The sequence below is a fragment of the Neofelis nebulosa genome, chromosome 4 (assembly GCF_028018385.1).
Source record: "Neofelis nebulosa isolate mNeoNeb1 chromosome 4, mNeoNeb1.pri, whole genome shotgun sequence".
Taxonomy (NCBI): domain Eukaryota; kingdom Metazoa; phylum Chordata; class Mammalia; order Carnivora; family Felidae; genus Neofelis; species Neofelis nebulosa.
Window position 1 is genome coordinate 167,453,779 of NC_080785.1, and position 15,339 is coordinate 167,469,117.

The window sequence follows — 15,339 nt, forward strand, 5'->3', positions numbered from 1 at the left end:
TTCTCTCCGGCCTCCCCACCCGCTTCGGTCAGTGGAAATGGTTTGTGCCCGGGGCCTGCTAGCCACGGAACATGCGCGGCGCTCCTGGGGCGTGGCCAAGTCCTGGGGGCGGGGCCAGTGGCCTCAGGGGGCTGGACGCGAGCTCGGGAGGGGAGGGTTCGCGTCCTTTCCCCCAAGCGGTCAAGTTGTTCATTCATCGTTCACGTAGCAAATAGCTAATGGAGGCTGAGGACAAGACAGCCTGCAATCCATATCCTCGTAAACCTCCCAGCCTGGTTGTCTGAGGGAGACGGACAGTAAATAAATAAAATACATGTTAGATCGTGACGCGTGTTAAGGGGAACAAAGTATTCAAGCAAGGTGTATGTGTGGGGTGTGAGGTCTTAGGGGGCGTGGCCACAGACTGAGGTGATGACTTACATGAGTGCGGGAAGGAGCCGTGGGGATGTTTGGGGATAGAGCCTCCCAGACAGAAGAAGGACTTGGCTTCACTCTGACAAATGAGAAGCCACGGAAGTGTTCTAATCAGGGACATTCTGAACAGGCTTTTTTGGACTGCTAGGCAGAAAATAGATATTTGGAGGGTGGAAGCAAAGAGACCAGAAGTGCTCAGATTCTGGATTAATTTTGTTTATTTTTATTATGATTTTTTTTTTTTTAGAGATTTTAAGTAATTTCTACACCCAAACGTGGGGCTTGAACTCACACCCCTGAGATCAAGAGTGGCGCACGACACTCGCTGAGCCAACCAGGCGCCCCTGAATTAATTTTGGAGGCAGGGCAAACAGGATTTGAGGAAGGATTGGATATGGAGTTTAGGAGCAAGAGTGCTCTCCAGGATAAGTACAAAGTTTCTCACCAGGACCTGGTTGCCGTTCTTACCTTCCCGTCCTATCCATCCAAGGTCTGAAATAGGGTCGGAATCCCGTCACTTTTTGCTCATCTTTACTGCCCCCGTGAGAGTCCAGACCACCACTGGTTGTCAGCAGGATGCTGTCCACACAAGACAAAGCAAGCTTTTAAGCAGTTATGTCCAAACAGTATACTATTCCTCAAAAAGTTAAACATAGCATACGGCCCAGCAATTCTGCTCTTAGATACATATCTAAGATACACCCTCAAACAGGTAATTGTATACCCGTGTTCACAGGAGAATTATCCCCAGGAGCCTCAGGCCCTGGTCCCCTCGATTGTATTTTTTGTCTCTTTGGATGTTATTCGCCTAGGGACCCCCAGCGAGTGGGATCATGCGGGATGTGTCCTTTTGTGTCGGACTTATTTCACTGGGCACAATGTCCTCAAGGTCCATCCAGGTTGCGGCAGGTGTCAGGCTATCCTTCCCTCTTAGGGCTGAATACTGTTGCATATGATACGGATGGACCACGGTTTGTTTATCTCTTCATCTGTTGATGGACATTTGGACTGTTTCCACCTTTTGGCCATTGTGAATAAGACCGCTGTGAACATCAGCGTACAAGAATCTGTTTGCTTCCCTCCTTTCAAATCTTTTGGGCAGATACCTATGAGCGGGATTTCTGGATCCTCTGGGAAGACTACGTTTAACTTTTCGAGGCGCTGCTGAACTGTTTCCCACGGTGGCCGCGCCATCCTGGCCCGAGGGTTTCAATTTTGCCACATCTGCGCCTTTTAAAAAAAAAGGTTTAGGGCGCCTGGGTGGCGCAGTCGGTTAAGCGTCCGACTTCAGCCAGGTCACGATCTCGCGGTCCGTGAGTTCGAGCCCCGCGTCGGGCTCTGGGCTGATGGCTCGGAGCCTGGAGCCTGTTTCCGATTCTGTGTCTCCCTCTCTCTCTGCCCCTCCCGCGTTCATGCTCTGTCTCTCTCTGTCCCAAAAATAAATAAAAAACGTTGAAAAAAAAATTTAAAAAAAAAATAAATAAAAAACGTTGAAAAAAAAATTAAAAAAAAAAAAAGGTTTATTCATCTTTTGAGAGACAGAGAGAGACACACACAGAGCGCAAGGAGGGGAGGGGCAGAGAGACAGAGAGAGAATCCCAAGCAGGCTCTGTGCTGCCAGAGCAGAGCCTGACTTGAGGCTCAGTCTCCCGAACCGTGAGATCATGACCTGAGCCAAAATCAAGAGTTGGCCACTTAACGCACTGAGCCACCCAGACACCCCTAATCTAAACTTTTCTATACATTTGCAAGTTTTCATAACAAATCACCGGAACAATGGGTGGCAGGGGAAAGGCGGACTACTGTTCCCAGCATTTACAAATTTCAAAGTCAGGGGCGCCTGGGGGACTCAGTTGGTGAAGCGTCCGACTTCGGCTCAGGTCATGATCTCGCGGTCCGTGAGTTCAAGACCCGCGTCGGGCTCTGTGCTGACAGCTCAGGGCCTGGAGCCTGCTTCGGACTCTGTGTCTCCCTCTCTCTCTGCCCCTCCTCCGCTCATGCTCTGTCTCTCTCTCTCTCAAAAATAAATAAAAACATTAACAAAATGAAAAATTTCAAAGTCAGGGGCGCCCCGGGGGGCTCAGCCGGTTTAGCGTCCGACTTCGGCTCACGTCACGATCTCACAGTTCATGAGTTTGAGCCCCGCATCAGGCTCTGTGCTGATGGTGCGGAGCCTGCTGGAGATTCTCTCGCTTCCTCTCTCTCTCTGCCTCTACTCATACGCGCTTCCTCTCTCTCTCTCTTATGATAAATAAACTTTAAAAAATAATAAACATTTGGAAGTTAAACATATGAAAAGTGTTTTCACTTTGAAAGGTGGAAAAGAAGCGCTTGTTGCAACATAAGTTGTAACGGCAAGAAGAAAAGTTGGAAAAAAAGTCCTGAAGGACAGCCTCTCCTCTGCCTCCAGGGGCGCCCAGCCCCCACCGTCACTCAGCTGGACCCCAGCAGTCCCTTCTAGCCTGTCCTCTCCCCTCGCGGTCAGTCCTCCCCGCAGCAGCCACGAGAGGGCGCCTGTGAACACCTGAGTCAGGTCCCGCCCTCCTCTGCCCACAGCCCTCCAGGACTCCCACCTCCCTCAGGGTAAAAGCCCAGATTCTCCCCACCGCCCCCAAGGCCCTCCATGGTCTGCCCCAGACCCCTCCTTGTCCTCCCCTTCTCCCTCTCTCCCCCTCACTCAGTCTGCTCCAGTCAAATGGGCCTCCTCGCTCTTCTCCAGTATCCCAGGCAGGTCCTGCCCCAGGGCCTTTGCACATGCTATGCCCTCTGCCCGGACTGCTGTTCCCCTCTGGCATTCCCATACCTGGTTCTCTTCCTCCTCCGGGTTTCTGCTCACATGCACCTCCATATGGCCTTAGCTACCATATTTTAAGCTTTCACTCCCCTTAGTAGTCCCAACCCCATAGACTCACCCCCCCACCCCAACACGGCTCTGCACGTTCTAACCCAATACATCGTTTACTCTAAGGTTCTGTTTTTCTCAACATCTGTCCCCTCATCTTGAATGTCAGCTCCATGAGGCCAGGGATTTTCCCAGGAGAGGGGACAGCTGGAGCAAAGGCCCTGAGGTCGGGATGGACATTCAGAGCACCAGCCAGGTTGGCGGGAGCTGAACGAGGGGGGGGGGGCGCAGTGGGCAGAAGCGATTTGCGCTGTGATTAATCCAGACAGATGGTGGCCTCGAAGGAGCCTCAATCCTCTTACCCAAAGCCCCTTAATATTTCCGCCACGCGGGTCACCTCCAGGCCTCTCCTGCTGCGGGCGGCCACCATGCCGGGGCTGGCGGTCGAGGAGGGGATGGAGGGCTGGAGCCCGGCCCCGCCGCTCTACGAGGAGTACCGCCCGCCGCCCCTGGATGCCATCCGCCTGCCCAGGTATGTGCTGTACCTGCTGCTCGCGGCATTCCTGGTGGTGGCCGTGGCCTACGCCATTGTGGGGCATCTCATCAAGGACCTCGCCCACGACCTGGCCGGTGAGCCGCTACCCACCACGGGCCTGGCTGGGGGCAGTGCTGGGCCACCCCGGGGTGGGGGGGTGCGGGGACAGGGGCGGGTACAAGGGCCTCTTGTAGCCAGGCAGGGGGCGGAGGGCGGACGGGGCCCCTGGGGGCTCCTCACCGGCGTCCCACCGCAGACTGGGCCTTTGGCCCGAAGCCAGACCAGGAGGACGCCCCCCAGGAGCTGCGCCCGAGCCTGGAGGGGGAGGATCTGGAGGAGCTCGATCTGCAGCTGGCCCTGGCCTGGCGGGGCGACGAGGACCCTGGCGGGGGCACGGACGCAGCCCCCGCGGAAGCCTCCGCCCGGGCTCCCCGCCGCCCTTCGATTGCCTTCAAGGACCCCCCTGGCCGAAGCTCCTTCTGGAGGCTGAACTGAGCTGGGGCCTGCCCTCTGGCCCGGGCCCCGGGTTTGAACCCCTCTGGCGGTTGTGTAGCCTGGACTTGGGCGCCCAGGACCCCTTGTTCCACTGATCTGCCCTCTCTTGGCACAGAATATTCTCGTTCTCGGCGGGCAGGTCTCCCAGTGGTTGGCACTTCCCGCCTGCTTCCCCCTTAGCCCCAGAGCCTGATCCCGCCCGGCCTCCACCAAGAAGATGTTTTTAAAAGAGTGATAATGGTGGCTAACCGTGACCTAGTGCTTAGCCTGGGCCTGCTGTTGTGCTCGGTGAGCCTTTTCCCTGTGATCCTCGCGGGCAGGACTCACTTGCCCCCATTTAACAGATGGGACAATGGAGGCACGAAGCCCAGAAAGGACTTGCTTGCAGCAGAGAGAACTTTTTTGTGGCCAGAGGCCGGTTCTGTGACCTGCCTTCGGAAGCAGAAGCCCCAAGGCGGGGTTCTGCCCCCGGTCGTCCGGATCTGCTCGGTCCCCACCCCGGCTTCCTTCCCAGGCTCTGCTGCTGGGCCTCGCTCGATCTGCTGGTCCCTGGGTTGGGGGGGGGGGGGGTCCTGACTTCTCAGCTAACCTGAGAATTCCCGGAGGACAGTGCCTGAGGCTTCCTCCCTCCCGTCTGAGCTTTGCACAGGATAGGGCACACAGTAGGGGCTTCATACGTACCACCTGGGTGGTCGGGGTGGGCTCGCTTTGAACTCCACCGCTCCGCTGGGTGGCCTGTAGTCTATAGTCAGACCGCAGGGAGGGAGGAGGCCCCAGGGATGCGTAGGTCCTCCATAAGGCCATGTGCAATGACGCTGTTATCCCCCAGTGCCCCCCCCCCAGGGCCCTGCAGAGACCCCCCACTCCGGGCCTCCTGCCACGTGGCCGGACCGTGGCTGTCCCATGGCAGCTGGGCTGCAGCACTCCCTCGCTTGGGCAGGGTCCCCTATCTAATCAGCCCCGGGGACCAAGGTTGACGGGCAGGAGAGCCTGGACCCTGAGTCATCGGCTGCCTGGTTGACCCATTCTCCAGCCATAAGGGCGTGGGTGGGTTTGGAGATGCCCGGTGGGCACGCAGCCCATCACTTCCTGTCCCTGTGCTCATCCCAGCCTTGGCTCCGGGTGACCGGGGTTCAGATCCCAGCTCGCAAAATTTCCGTGTGACCTCTGTGCTCCTGGCCTCCTCGAGCTTCTCTACGACATGGGGGCTTAACATTTTGTGGGGAGTTCGGAGACGGAGTCATAGTGACGCGTGGAGGCCCATCGCGGCCGGGCCCCTGCTGCAGGGAGCCTGGGAGCCTGGAGGCTGGGTCCTGGGGCAGGGCCCAGGGTGGAGGGGGCTGGACTCCCCGTGTTAATTGTTATTTCAGGTCCAGAGTCTGACCTCCTGGTGGGGAGGGGAGGGGAGGAGGGAGGGCCCCCTCCGGGTCTGGGCCTGCCCCACCCCTGGGCCTGTCTGCCGCTGTATCCAGGGCTGGGCAGGGCCTAGACCGGGCCTGACCTTGACTGTGCCGTGCTGCTGGCTCGTCCGCGGCCATGGGGACCCTGGAGACCCTTTTCCTGCTCAGCGCCCTGCTCCTGTCACCTGCCGAGGCTCAGGAGGGTAGGGCTGTGCCCTGGACCCGGGGTGGTGGGGAGCGGTTGTGGGATGGGCTCATCCAAAGGCTCACCTTCTCCCCATTTGCCATGATGAGGACCTGAGGCCTCTGAGAGGAGGGGGCAGGGAGATGAGGAATGGGGCCCGGCCCCTCTTGGAGCGCCCCCCCCCCCCGCCAGCCCCTCCACTCCCTCTGGGCCTCCCTCCCCGTCCTTGAGGCCAATCCTGCCTGTCACAGCCCCTAGCCCCCTCCTGGTCTCTAGAGCCGGTCTCTGAAACCCAGCCCCTTTCCAAGACCCCATCTGCCTGAGCACCCCCAGCACCGCTCCCCTGTCCCCTATCGGGGGCCAGGCCCCCGGCCTCCCCATCTCTGAGTCCCACCTGCCCCACCTTCGGACAGCCGCGCAGCGTCGCCTGAAGCCCTGGCTGGTGGGCCTGGCAGCCGTCGTGGGATTCCTGTTTATCGTCTTCCTCCTCATGCTGGCCAACCGCATCTGGTGCTCCAAAGTGAGGTGGGAGCCCCTCTCCCCGCTCCCTTGTCCCCGTCCCTGTCCCAAAGTGCTGGGCGCCCCTCCCCCTCTCTGACTCTCTCTTGTCCCTTCTTCTGTCTCCCCATTTCCCTGTCGCTGCTCAGACCCCCACCTCACAATCCAGGACACCTGCCTTCCTTTCTGTAGTTCGTGAGCCCCAGCTCACGGCAGAGGGGCCGAGGGTCTCCCTACCTCCTGCCCTTCACCCCCTCTCACCTCCCCCTGCCCCGTTTCTATCTCTCCTACAGGGCTGAGGATGAGGGGGAGCCCAGGTTCAGAATAGAGACCAACCAGGATGTGGACCTGAGGTACCGCCTGTGTGAACGTGGGTGGCTGTGTGCGGGGCCAGGGGGTCTGTGTGCGCCCTCTGCGGGGGTGGGGAGGCACGGGTGGGCACAGATGACCTCCAGCTCTTGAACACTTCAAGCACGTTCCCGCTCCAGGGCCTTTGCATCTACTGTTCTCGCCGATTGGAACACCTTTTGCCGTGTCTTCCGGCTGGCTCCTCCTTCAGTCCCTGCTCAGATCTTTCTTCCTCACAGAAGCCCACCCTGACTACCAGCTCTCCTGACGCTCTGTGTCCCGCAGCTGTGCGTTTTCTTTGCACTTAACCCCAGCTGAAATTCTCTTAGTCATTTACCGCTTTCTCGACACTACACGGTAACTTCCAACTGATGAATAGAACTTAGCTTCAGTCCCGGCTGTGTGCCCAGTGCTCAGCACAGGGCCCGGCACCCAGTAGGCACTTGGCAAATATGTGTTGAATAAGACGGTGGTGTGGGATTGCGTAGGTGTCTGTGCACAAGCGTGTGGTTTGTTGTGGGTGACTCTCTTGGACTCAGTGCCTCCTATGGTCCTGACTGCTCCCAGGCATGATGCCGATGGGAGGCTCAGGGATGTGGCAGGGCGGGGGACCTTCCGGTACAACATCTCAACTTGGGCAAAAGTTGGGGGATAGGAGTAGGAGCGCAGGAGAGGGGAGGAGGCCAGTCTGACTGGAAGACTCTCAGTTGAGACCAAAATGTACAGGAGAGGTGCAGGCCTGATGGCTTGCTTTGTCTAAGACCCAGTGCAGTTCCAGAGAAATGTGATTCCCACTCCCAAGATGTGCTGGAGGTTGTAGAATCCACCAAAGTTCCTATGTTGGTAGTTTTCTCCCTGCTTTGTTCATTCCTCCATCCGTCCATCCATTCTTCTGTCCATCATCCATCCATCCATCCGTCTGTCCATCCATCCGTCTGTCCATTTTTCCATCCATTCTTCCATCCATCCATCTGTCCATCCATTCTTCTGTCCATAATGCATCCATCCATCCATCCGTACGTCCATCCATCCATCCATCCATTCTTCCACCCATCCATCTGTCCATCCATCCATCCATCCATCTGTCCATCCATCCATCCATCCATCCATTCTTTCATCCAGTCTTCCATCCATCCATCCATCCATCCATCCATCCATCTGTCTGTCCGTCTGTCCGTCCATCCTTCCATCCATCCATCTGTCTGTCCATCCATCCATCCATCCATTCTTCCATCCATCCACCCATCCGTCCATCCATCCATTCTTTCATCCTGTCTTCCATCCATCCATCCATCCATCCATCCATCCATCCGTCTGTCCGTCCATCCTTCCATCCATCCATCCATTCATCCATCCATCCATCCATCCATCCATTCATCCATCCATCCATCCATCCACCCATCCACCCATCCGTCCATCCATCCATCCATCCATCCATCCATCCATCCATCCATTCTTCCATCCATCCATCCATCCATCCATCCATCCGTCCATCCATCTGTCCATCCATCCATCCATTCCCCTACCCACCCATCTACTTACTCACTCACCCATCCATCCACCTGCCCATTTCCCCCACCCATTATCCCAGTGATCTATCCCCCCACCCACATATCTATACTCCTATCCATTCATCCATTGACATTATTCCTTCCTTCCTCTAATCAATCTATAGCTTCCACTCCGTCTACCTATTTCTCCCTCCATGCAAGCTTCCATTCACTTCTCTACTTATCTACCTATCCATCCATCCATTCTCCCATCCATCCACCTGCCCACCCATGGGATGGTTGGTTGAGCCTTAGTTTCTGCCTTTGCGAAAAAGAGATAAGGCTTCCTCACAAGGACTATTTCGAGGACTCAACAAAGACACTTTTTCTAAAACACTCGTCACGAGGCCTGGCACAGGAAAGTGTTCATTAAATACGAGCGACTCTGTTTCTTATCGCGGTCTGGGGCCTTTGTATTCATACAGTGAAAGAGACAAGAGGAAGAAGAAAGAGGAGATACAGGAGGAGAAGGAGAAGAAGGCTGAGAAGGAAGGAGAGAGAAACTTGGGGCTGGAGCTGGAGGAGAAGGAGGAGCCCGGAGATGATGCGAGAGTCAAGAACACAGCCTTGTGAAGACTCACCACACACTTCTTCCAGGCAGCCCCCCAGAGGTACCCCTTCCACACCATACAAGCAATGGCCTGGATGTGAAGCCACCACGACATTCCACGTGGAGTTGAGAACACCGCTCCCAGAAAGAAGACGGGTGGAACTCGCCCTGCCCCTCAGGGAGGGCTCTCTGTGCGCTACACGCGTGGGCTTTACCCGCCCTCCTTCCTGATGTGTCTGCCTTGTGATTCCTGGACTTGGAGCACATTCTTGGTTATGGAGAAACCCCCAAGCCCTCTGCCATCTCCTGGCCCCACCTACGTCTACCCACTGCCTGATTTCTTTTCCCTCTCCCTGACATCTGTTGTCCAGAACCTCCCCCGTCCCTCTCCGCCCCGGGACCAGCACGGGGCCGGGGCTGCCTTCTGGGGACCTGCATTAAAGAGTTGATAAGAGCCCTCCAGAAGGGCCCCTGTTGTCTCTTGGGACTCAGTGTCCCCCTGGGGGAGGCGGCTTTGGGGGTCGGGGCCAGTGCCTGTGCGGGTACGGAACAGCAAGTTGCGCCGTGCCCAGATGCCCCGGCACCCGGCACACTCTCCGTGCAATCTCGAGTTTGCTGCCCTGAGCCCTGGACTTTGAGCCCCCAGAGAGCCGTATCCTGGGAAATCCCGCTCCTCCACCCCCCGGGGTCACGTGGCTCCATCCTGGGGAACTGGGTCTGGGAGGCTGCAGGTGCCACAGGGTTCCCTGCTCTCTTGGGAAGGGACAGTGCTTTCTCCTCCCAGTTTCCAGCTTCCTCTTTCACCTCCGTCTCTCCGGGCCCTGGGCCTTGTCCTGGATGTTAACCATTTCTTAATGGGGACCTTGATAAAGGCCGGCATCCCGGATCGGTTCTGGGGCCCGTAGCTGGGGTTGGTGGGATGCGACCCAGAAGGCAGGGGGCCTCTGTGCAAGAACACTTCCAGGACCGTCCAGCAGGGGGCGGAAAAGCCGTAAAGAACATAAAGGCAATAACCGCCCTGAGAGATGCTCCCAGGGAACCCCAACTTCATCCTCGGTCAGCAGTACGTCATCTGTCCCATTTTCCAGCTGAAAATACCGAAGCACAGAGAGACAGATGTCACCGGCCAGGTGTCGCTGGCTGCTGTTGGCAGAGCGGGGATGGAAGTCCAGGCCACCCAAAGGATGAGGGAGTTTGTAGGCTCTAGCTAAGGTCACACTCGGAGGTGAATGTCCTAGGACGGGGAGGGTTGGGGTGCGGGGTGCTCGTTCCAGGCTGTGCTTCCTAGCTGGGACAACCGTGTCCCTCCGGAATGCCAGACGCAATTCTGCAACCTGGGGACAAGACGTAAGGCACAAAGGAGGTGCCAGGGGTTAAGGACCCTTTGCAGGTGCTGGCACACAGTAGGTGTTCAGGGAAGGAGTTCCCCACCTCTCCTCAGCCTCTCCCCCCACCCCCACCCCGGCTCTGGCTGTGGGGAGTGAGGGGGTCCGGTGCGGGGGGGGGGGGGGGGTCCTCAGGGAGACAGGGTGCTGGGATGCCTGGGACCCTGAGGCCCCTTCCCCGGCAGGCCCCGAATCCAGAGAAGGGGGCCCCACCCCCCACTTCCGGCCACACCGGCCACACCTTGCCCTGGGGTATCCTGGGCAGGCCACTTCCTCCTCTCGGGGGAGGGGGGGGGGTGGCACCCCAGAACCTGCTGGAGAGAGGCGAGGACAAACCCACAAGGATGGACAGGTTCTGGATGACCACTGGCCGGGTCTCCCTTCTGGAAGCTCTGGTCCCGTGCCTGGTTCAGGCACAGCCCTGTAAGGCCTCTGGGAGGGAGAGGAGGTGGGAAGGGAGTCCCGACCCGGTGGCCCAGCCTCTGACCCTGCCCCGCCCCGCCCGCAGTGGCCCAGAGGAAGCCGTGGCTGGTGGGGCTGGGGGCCGCGCTGGCCGCCCTCTTCCTCACCTTCGTCTTCACCGTGGTCTACGCCGTCTGGTGCAGAGAGTCCCGCGACAGGTGGGCCCCCTTTGAGCCTGAGCCCCCCCACCCCCCTGCTGAACCACCGCCCCCCCGGGAGTCTCTCTCCTCTCCTCCCAGAGCCTCGGAGGAGGCAGGCAGGGCAGGGCCAGGGGGTGGGGGGCGGATTCTTGGACTCAGAACCGATGGGGCCTCCCATAACCTCACGGACTTCCCTCCTGACTACTCACCTGAAAACGAGGAGGCTTCCCCGAGACGGGTGTATCCAGCCCCCATCTCTGCTGCCTCCATCCACCCGTGCGACCGTCCACCTGTCCCCCGCCCACCCACGTGGCCTTCTATTCTGTCACCCAGCCACTGGTTCACCTAGCCACCCATCCACGCACCCGTCTGCCTGTTGGGGCACCTGCAGTTCTGAGACTCAGGAAGCCAGGAAGGCCACGTGTTAGGAGCACGGTTGGGGCTCCTGTAGCTCACGGGGGGGTGGGGGGGGCGGGTGGGGGGGGGGGTGGGGTGGGCTCCGGCAAGGGTCCTAACCTGTCCGAGCCTCAGCACCCCTTGTGTACCATGGGAACAACAAAGCGCGGGACTCGGAGGTTCCGGGAGAATCGCAAGAGGCCGGGAGCGCTGGAAGTCCTTATTAAATGAGGTTTTCTGGACCCTTCTCGTTTCCACAGCAACAAAGAGGAGGACGTGGGGAGTGTGAGAAAGGAGGAGAAAGAAGCAGAGGGTGACCAGGGGCTGGAGCTGGAGGAGAGAGAGGTGCCTCCAAACCGTGAAGGAGTGGTGAGCTCCTCCAAATGAAGGTTTCTCGCCTGCCTCCTCCAGGCAGGCCTCCAGGGCTGCCCCAATGCCTGCTCTGCACTCTGCAAGCAAAGTCCCGGTCCTGGGGCCAGGGGAATTATCCCATGTGGGGTTCGGGGTGAAGGGGCCCTGAATGAGGAGCGCTCAGGACCCACCCCAAGTCCCTCTGGGAGGCTTCTTTGCATTTAGCTGGGTGTTTATGCGTCGCCTTCCCCAGCACATCCTGCCCCAGCCCCCTTTTTCACTGGCAAGAGGGACGTGGGGCAGAAACCGTGCAGTTGGCTCTCCAGTGTTTGCAGGGCCCAGGCCTGGTCCAGTCCTGCAATCTGGCTTCTGCTGCTTCTGGGCAAGAACTTCGAGCCGCTGCGGAGCGCAGGGCGGTTTCCTGGGAGACGAGCGCCCCTCCCACCGTGTGCCGAGTTTCTGGTCACTGTCCCCCCCCCCCCCCCCCCCAGCTGGGACTGCGTGCGGGTGCCGAGGCTGGGAGGAGACGCGGCGTCATCACCCCCTCTTCCTGCCCTGCCCTCTTGGTGGCGGCTCCGCGGCTCCGTCCTTGCTGTGTGGCCCTACATGTAACTTAACGTCTCTGTGCCTAAGTGCCCTGGCCGGTAAAAGGGGGGAGGGGGGGGAGGAAAATAACTTGATCCTTTGTAAGTTGTCATGAGGACGAAGTGAAATGATGTCCACAAAAATCCTGGGCACAGAACCCGGAACCCAAAAGGTGTCTAATAAATGCCAGTTTTTTGTGATGCTGAAACGGCGCGGATGGGGCCGGGCGCACGGCCGTCCTCGAACAGGCTTGGGGGATCTAGAAGGCCACAGCGTGAGCGCCCAGACCGCGGCTCTGGGGTCCGGACGATCCGGGGGTTCCGGGTGGGGGCGGAGCGGAGGTCGGGGAGGTCGGGGAGAAGGGCGGGGCCGTGTAGGCTCCTCCCCTTCCGCAGGGGCGGGACTTCTCCTCTAGGGGCGTCTGGAAATGGGGCGGGGAGCGTTTCGTGGCTGTCGCAAGCCCGCGTCCCTTGTATGGCATTTAGTTGGGGGCCCAGGGGACGGCGAACAGCCTGCAGTGTTGGGACACCTCCCCCCCCCCCCCCAAAGCCAAGAACTGCATCGCCTCAGGGGCCAACGTCCGAAACCACAGACGCTTTCCTGGAGATCCCCCCCCCCCTAAATAGCGGAGCCCTGACCTCCGGTCTGAGGACCCCAAGCCCGGTTGACCTCCCACTCTGGGTTGAGCCCCACACCCCTGGTGAAGTCCCACAGCCCTGAGTGACCCCCGATCCCGGCTGAGCCCCCCACCCTGGGCTGAGCTCCAGACTGACCCCCCCACCTCTGGTTGATGGGGGTCGAGCCCCCATCCCGCATGAACCCTACCCCAACGCCCCCCCCCCCAATGACCCCCAACGCTGTCTGAGCCCCCACAACAGGCTGAACCTTCATCCCGCAGAAGAAGCTCCTGCTAGGGCCCCCTTTCTCGTTGCGGGGAGGGGCTGGGCTGCAGGGTGGGGGTGAGGGCGCAGGTGGCTGGGGGCTGCCTGCCACGCCTGCGCCCAAGACTGGCTTCTGGGTCCAGCTCCCCGTCCCGTCCACGAGGGGGCGCCAGAACCTTGCTGCCGAGGGCGGAAGCACCCAGCCCTGTCCAAGATGGGGCAGGGGACGGGAAGAGGTGGGGTCTGGGCTGCCTCGGACCCACCCCCCCCCCCACCCCCCCGACGACTGTCGTCTGTTCCTATCTGGTTGGCGGCGTGGGGCCGTGCATCTGCGTGGACTGTAGGGGCACTGTGCCTGGTCCCTTTGTGCGTCCTCTCCCTATGCCTCAGTTTCCCCATCAGTAAAGAGGGATGTAATCATCCCTCCCGGGTAGGTCTGTTGGAGTATGGAAGGAGCCTGTGCAGCAGAGAGCTCTGGTTGCCCAAATTGGGGGGCTCTTGGAGGTCTCTGGGGGACTTGGAATGGGGGCGTAGGATGAGGGGCAATGACTCGGAGATCCCAGCCCCCCCCCCCCCCAAGAAAGGGAAGTGACTGCCCCTCACACCTGCAATGCTCCTGTGCCCCCACAGCCTCGCTCCTATCTGCCCCCAGCCTTTGAGAAGCCCCCATGGCTACTGGGGTTGGGGAAGAACCCGACACGAGCACTGCCAGCCCTGTGTGACCAGGGCCAGGGTGGGACAGACTGGGGGCTGGGGGCTTGGAGCTCGGAGGGTGAACGGGGGCTTTGCCCAGGCAGGTGGGGGAGGCCCCCTGGATGAGAGGGTGTTGGAACCGAGTGAGGTCCCAGCCTCCTCTGCCCACAGCCCTCCAGGGCTCCCACCTTCCTGGAGGAAAAGCCCAAGTCCTGACGGTGGTCCAGAAGACCCTGCATGCGGGACCTGCCCTGTCCCTTCCCCTCCTTCCTCAGTCCCTCCCTCTGCTTCAGCCACACCGGTCTCCTGGCTGTTCCTCCAACAGGCCAGGTGGGGTCCTACCCCAGGGCCTTTGCACAGACTGTGCCCTCTGCCTGAAACACTCATCTGTCAGATTTCCAGAGGGCTGTTTCCCTCCTTCTGTTCAGGTCTTTGTTTAGATGCTACCTCCTCATGGGAGACCCACTCTCCCTTCCCTTACTTTGCTTTACTTCTTTGGCACCTACCTCCTCCCATATATATCTTGCTGATTTTTATTGTTTACCCTGCATCTCCGCAACTTGGAGCTGTAACGGCTATGAAGGCAGGTTATTTTGGGCGTTTTGTTCCGTGCCGTGTCCCCAGCACTCGGTACTCAGCAGATGCTGCGGAAATCTTTGCTGAATGAATGGGACTTTGACAGGTGGAAAAAGAGAGGGAACGCATCCTGCATGTTATGGAGCATCGTCTGTGTGCCAGCTTCTGTCCTGGGAGCCGGGGGTGGGGGTGGGGGGGGAGGCGGAGATTCCTGGCACAGAGCAGGTGCTCCCTAGATAACCACGGAGTTTGTTGGCTGAAGACCCTGGGGGAATCCGAGACCGGTGGGGGAAACCCGGGCAGGCCTCCCGGAGGAAGAGGACGTTGTAGGACCTGAAGGGTCTGCGTAGGGAGGGGAGGCTGCAGAGAGCAGAACAGCAGGGCAAAGGCCTGGGGGGTGTGAAGTGGCCCATCCTGGGAATGGGAGACCACTGGAGCCATCAGGGACTGTACAGGAAGGACCTGGACCCAGATCACTCTCTGTCAGGGGCGTCCCGGGCAATGTGGGGGGCTGAACAGCATCCGTGCCCCCCCCCCCCCCCCCCCCCCGGTCAACGAATGTCTCCAGACACCGTGGAGTGTCTCTGGGGGACACTTGATCTAAAGACCTCAGAACACCTGCCCGATTCTCCGAAGCGCTGGGGTCCCTGCTTCCTGAGGCCACTGGCCCGGCGTCTGCCCTTCATTCTGGCACAGAACAGCCCACACTCAGCACAGAAAGGACCCGAGACAGTCAGAAAGAGTCGAAGCTTAAGCTTGTTTAATTTTTATACATTTTTTCTTTTTCTTTTCTTTTTTTTTTTTTTTTTTGCTTTTTATTGAATCTTTTATGGAACCCCCCCTTTTTTCATTTTTTTCTTTCTTTTTTTTTTTTTTTTTTTTTTTTTTTGCATAGGGAAACAAACAAACGAAATAATAACAGCCAGAGTCACTTTCTGTAAATGGTAGTTAGGTAGGCGCGTCTGCAAAACCCGAAATGACTGCGTAATATACAAGGTTATGATCAGAGTATGATGTGAGGAGGGGGCAGGCGGGTGAGCCGGGCGAGGGAGGA

General features: G+C 58.9%; 3 protein-coding genes across 4 annotated transcripts; all 3 read left to right on the forward strand.

Moving 5' to 3' along the window:
• Positions 1-3,541: 3,541 nt before the first annotated feature.
• SMIM44 (small integral membrane protein 44) lies at positions 3,542-4,540 on the forward strand. Its single transcript, XM_058729051.1, has 2 exons — positions 3,542-3,886; positions 4,048-4,540. Exons 1-2 carry the CDS (start codon positions 3,586-3,588, stop codon positions 4,284-4,286), a joined length of 540 nt encoding a protein of 179 aa, XP_058585034.1. The 5' UTR covers positions 3,542-3,585; the 3' UTR covers positions 4,287-4,540.
• Positions 4,541-5,172: 632 nt separating this feature from the next.
• Positions 5,173-9,270, forward strand: SMIM24 (small integral membrane protein 24). 2 transcript variants are annotated; one of them, XM_058729055.1, is made up of 4 exons: positions 5,189-5,889; positions 6,284-6,395; positions 6,662-6,721; positions 8,692-9,270. In XM_058729055.1, exons 1-4 carry the CDS (start codon positions 5,823-5,825, stop codon positions 8,837-8,839), a joined length of 387 nt encoding a protein of 128 aa, XP_058585038.1. In that variant the 5' UTR covers positions 5,189-5,822; the 3' UTR covers positions 8,840-9,270. The 2 variants fall into 2 exon arrangements, with proteins under 2 accessions (XP_058585039.1, XP_058585038.1); XM_058729056.1 differs by lacking the exon at positions 6,662-6,721 and having other exon boundaries at positions 5,173-5,889.
• Positions 9,271-10,378: 1,108 nt separating this feature from the next.
• LOC131511137 (small integral membrane protein 24-like) lies at positions 10,379-12,418 on the forward strand. The gene is made up of 3 exons (XM_058729052.1): positions 10,379-10,624; positions 10,710-10,821; positions 11,460-12,418. Exons 1-3 carry the CDS (start codon positions 10,546-10,548, stop codon positions 11,584-11,586), a joined length of 318 nt encoding a protein of 105 aa, XP_058585035.1. The 5' UTR covers positions 10,379-10,545; the 3' UTR covers positions 11,587-12,418.
• The last annotated feature ends 2,921 nt before the right edge of the window (positions 12,419-15,339 follow it).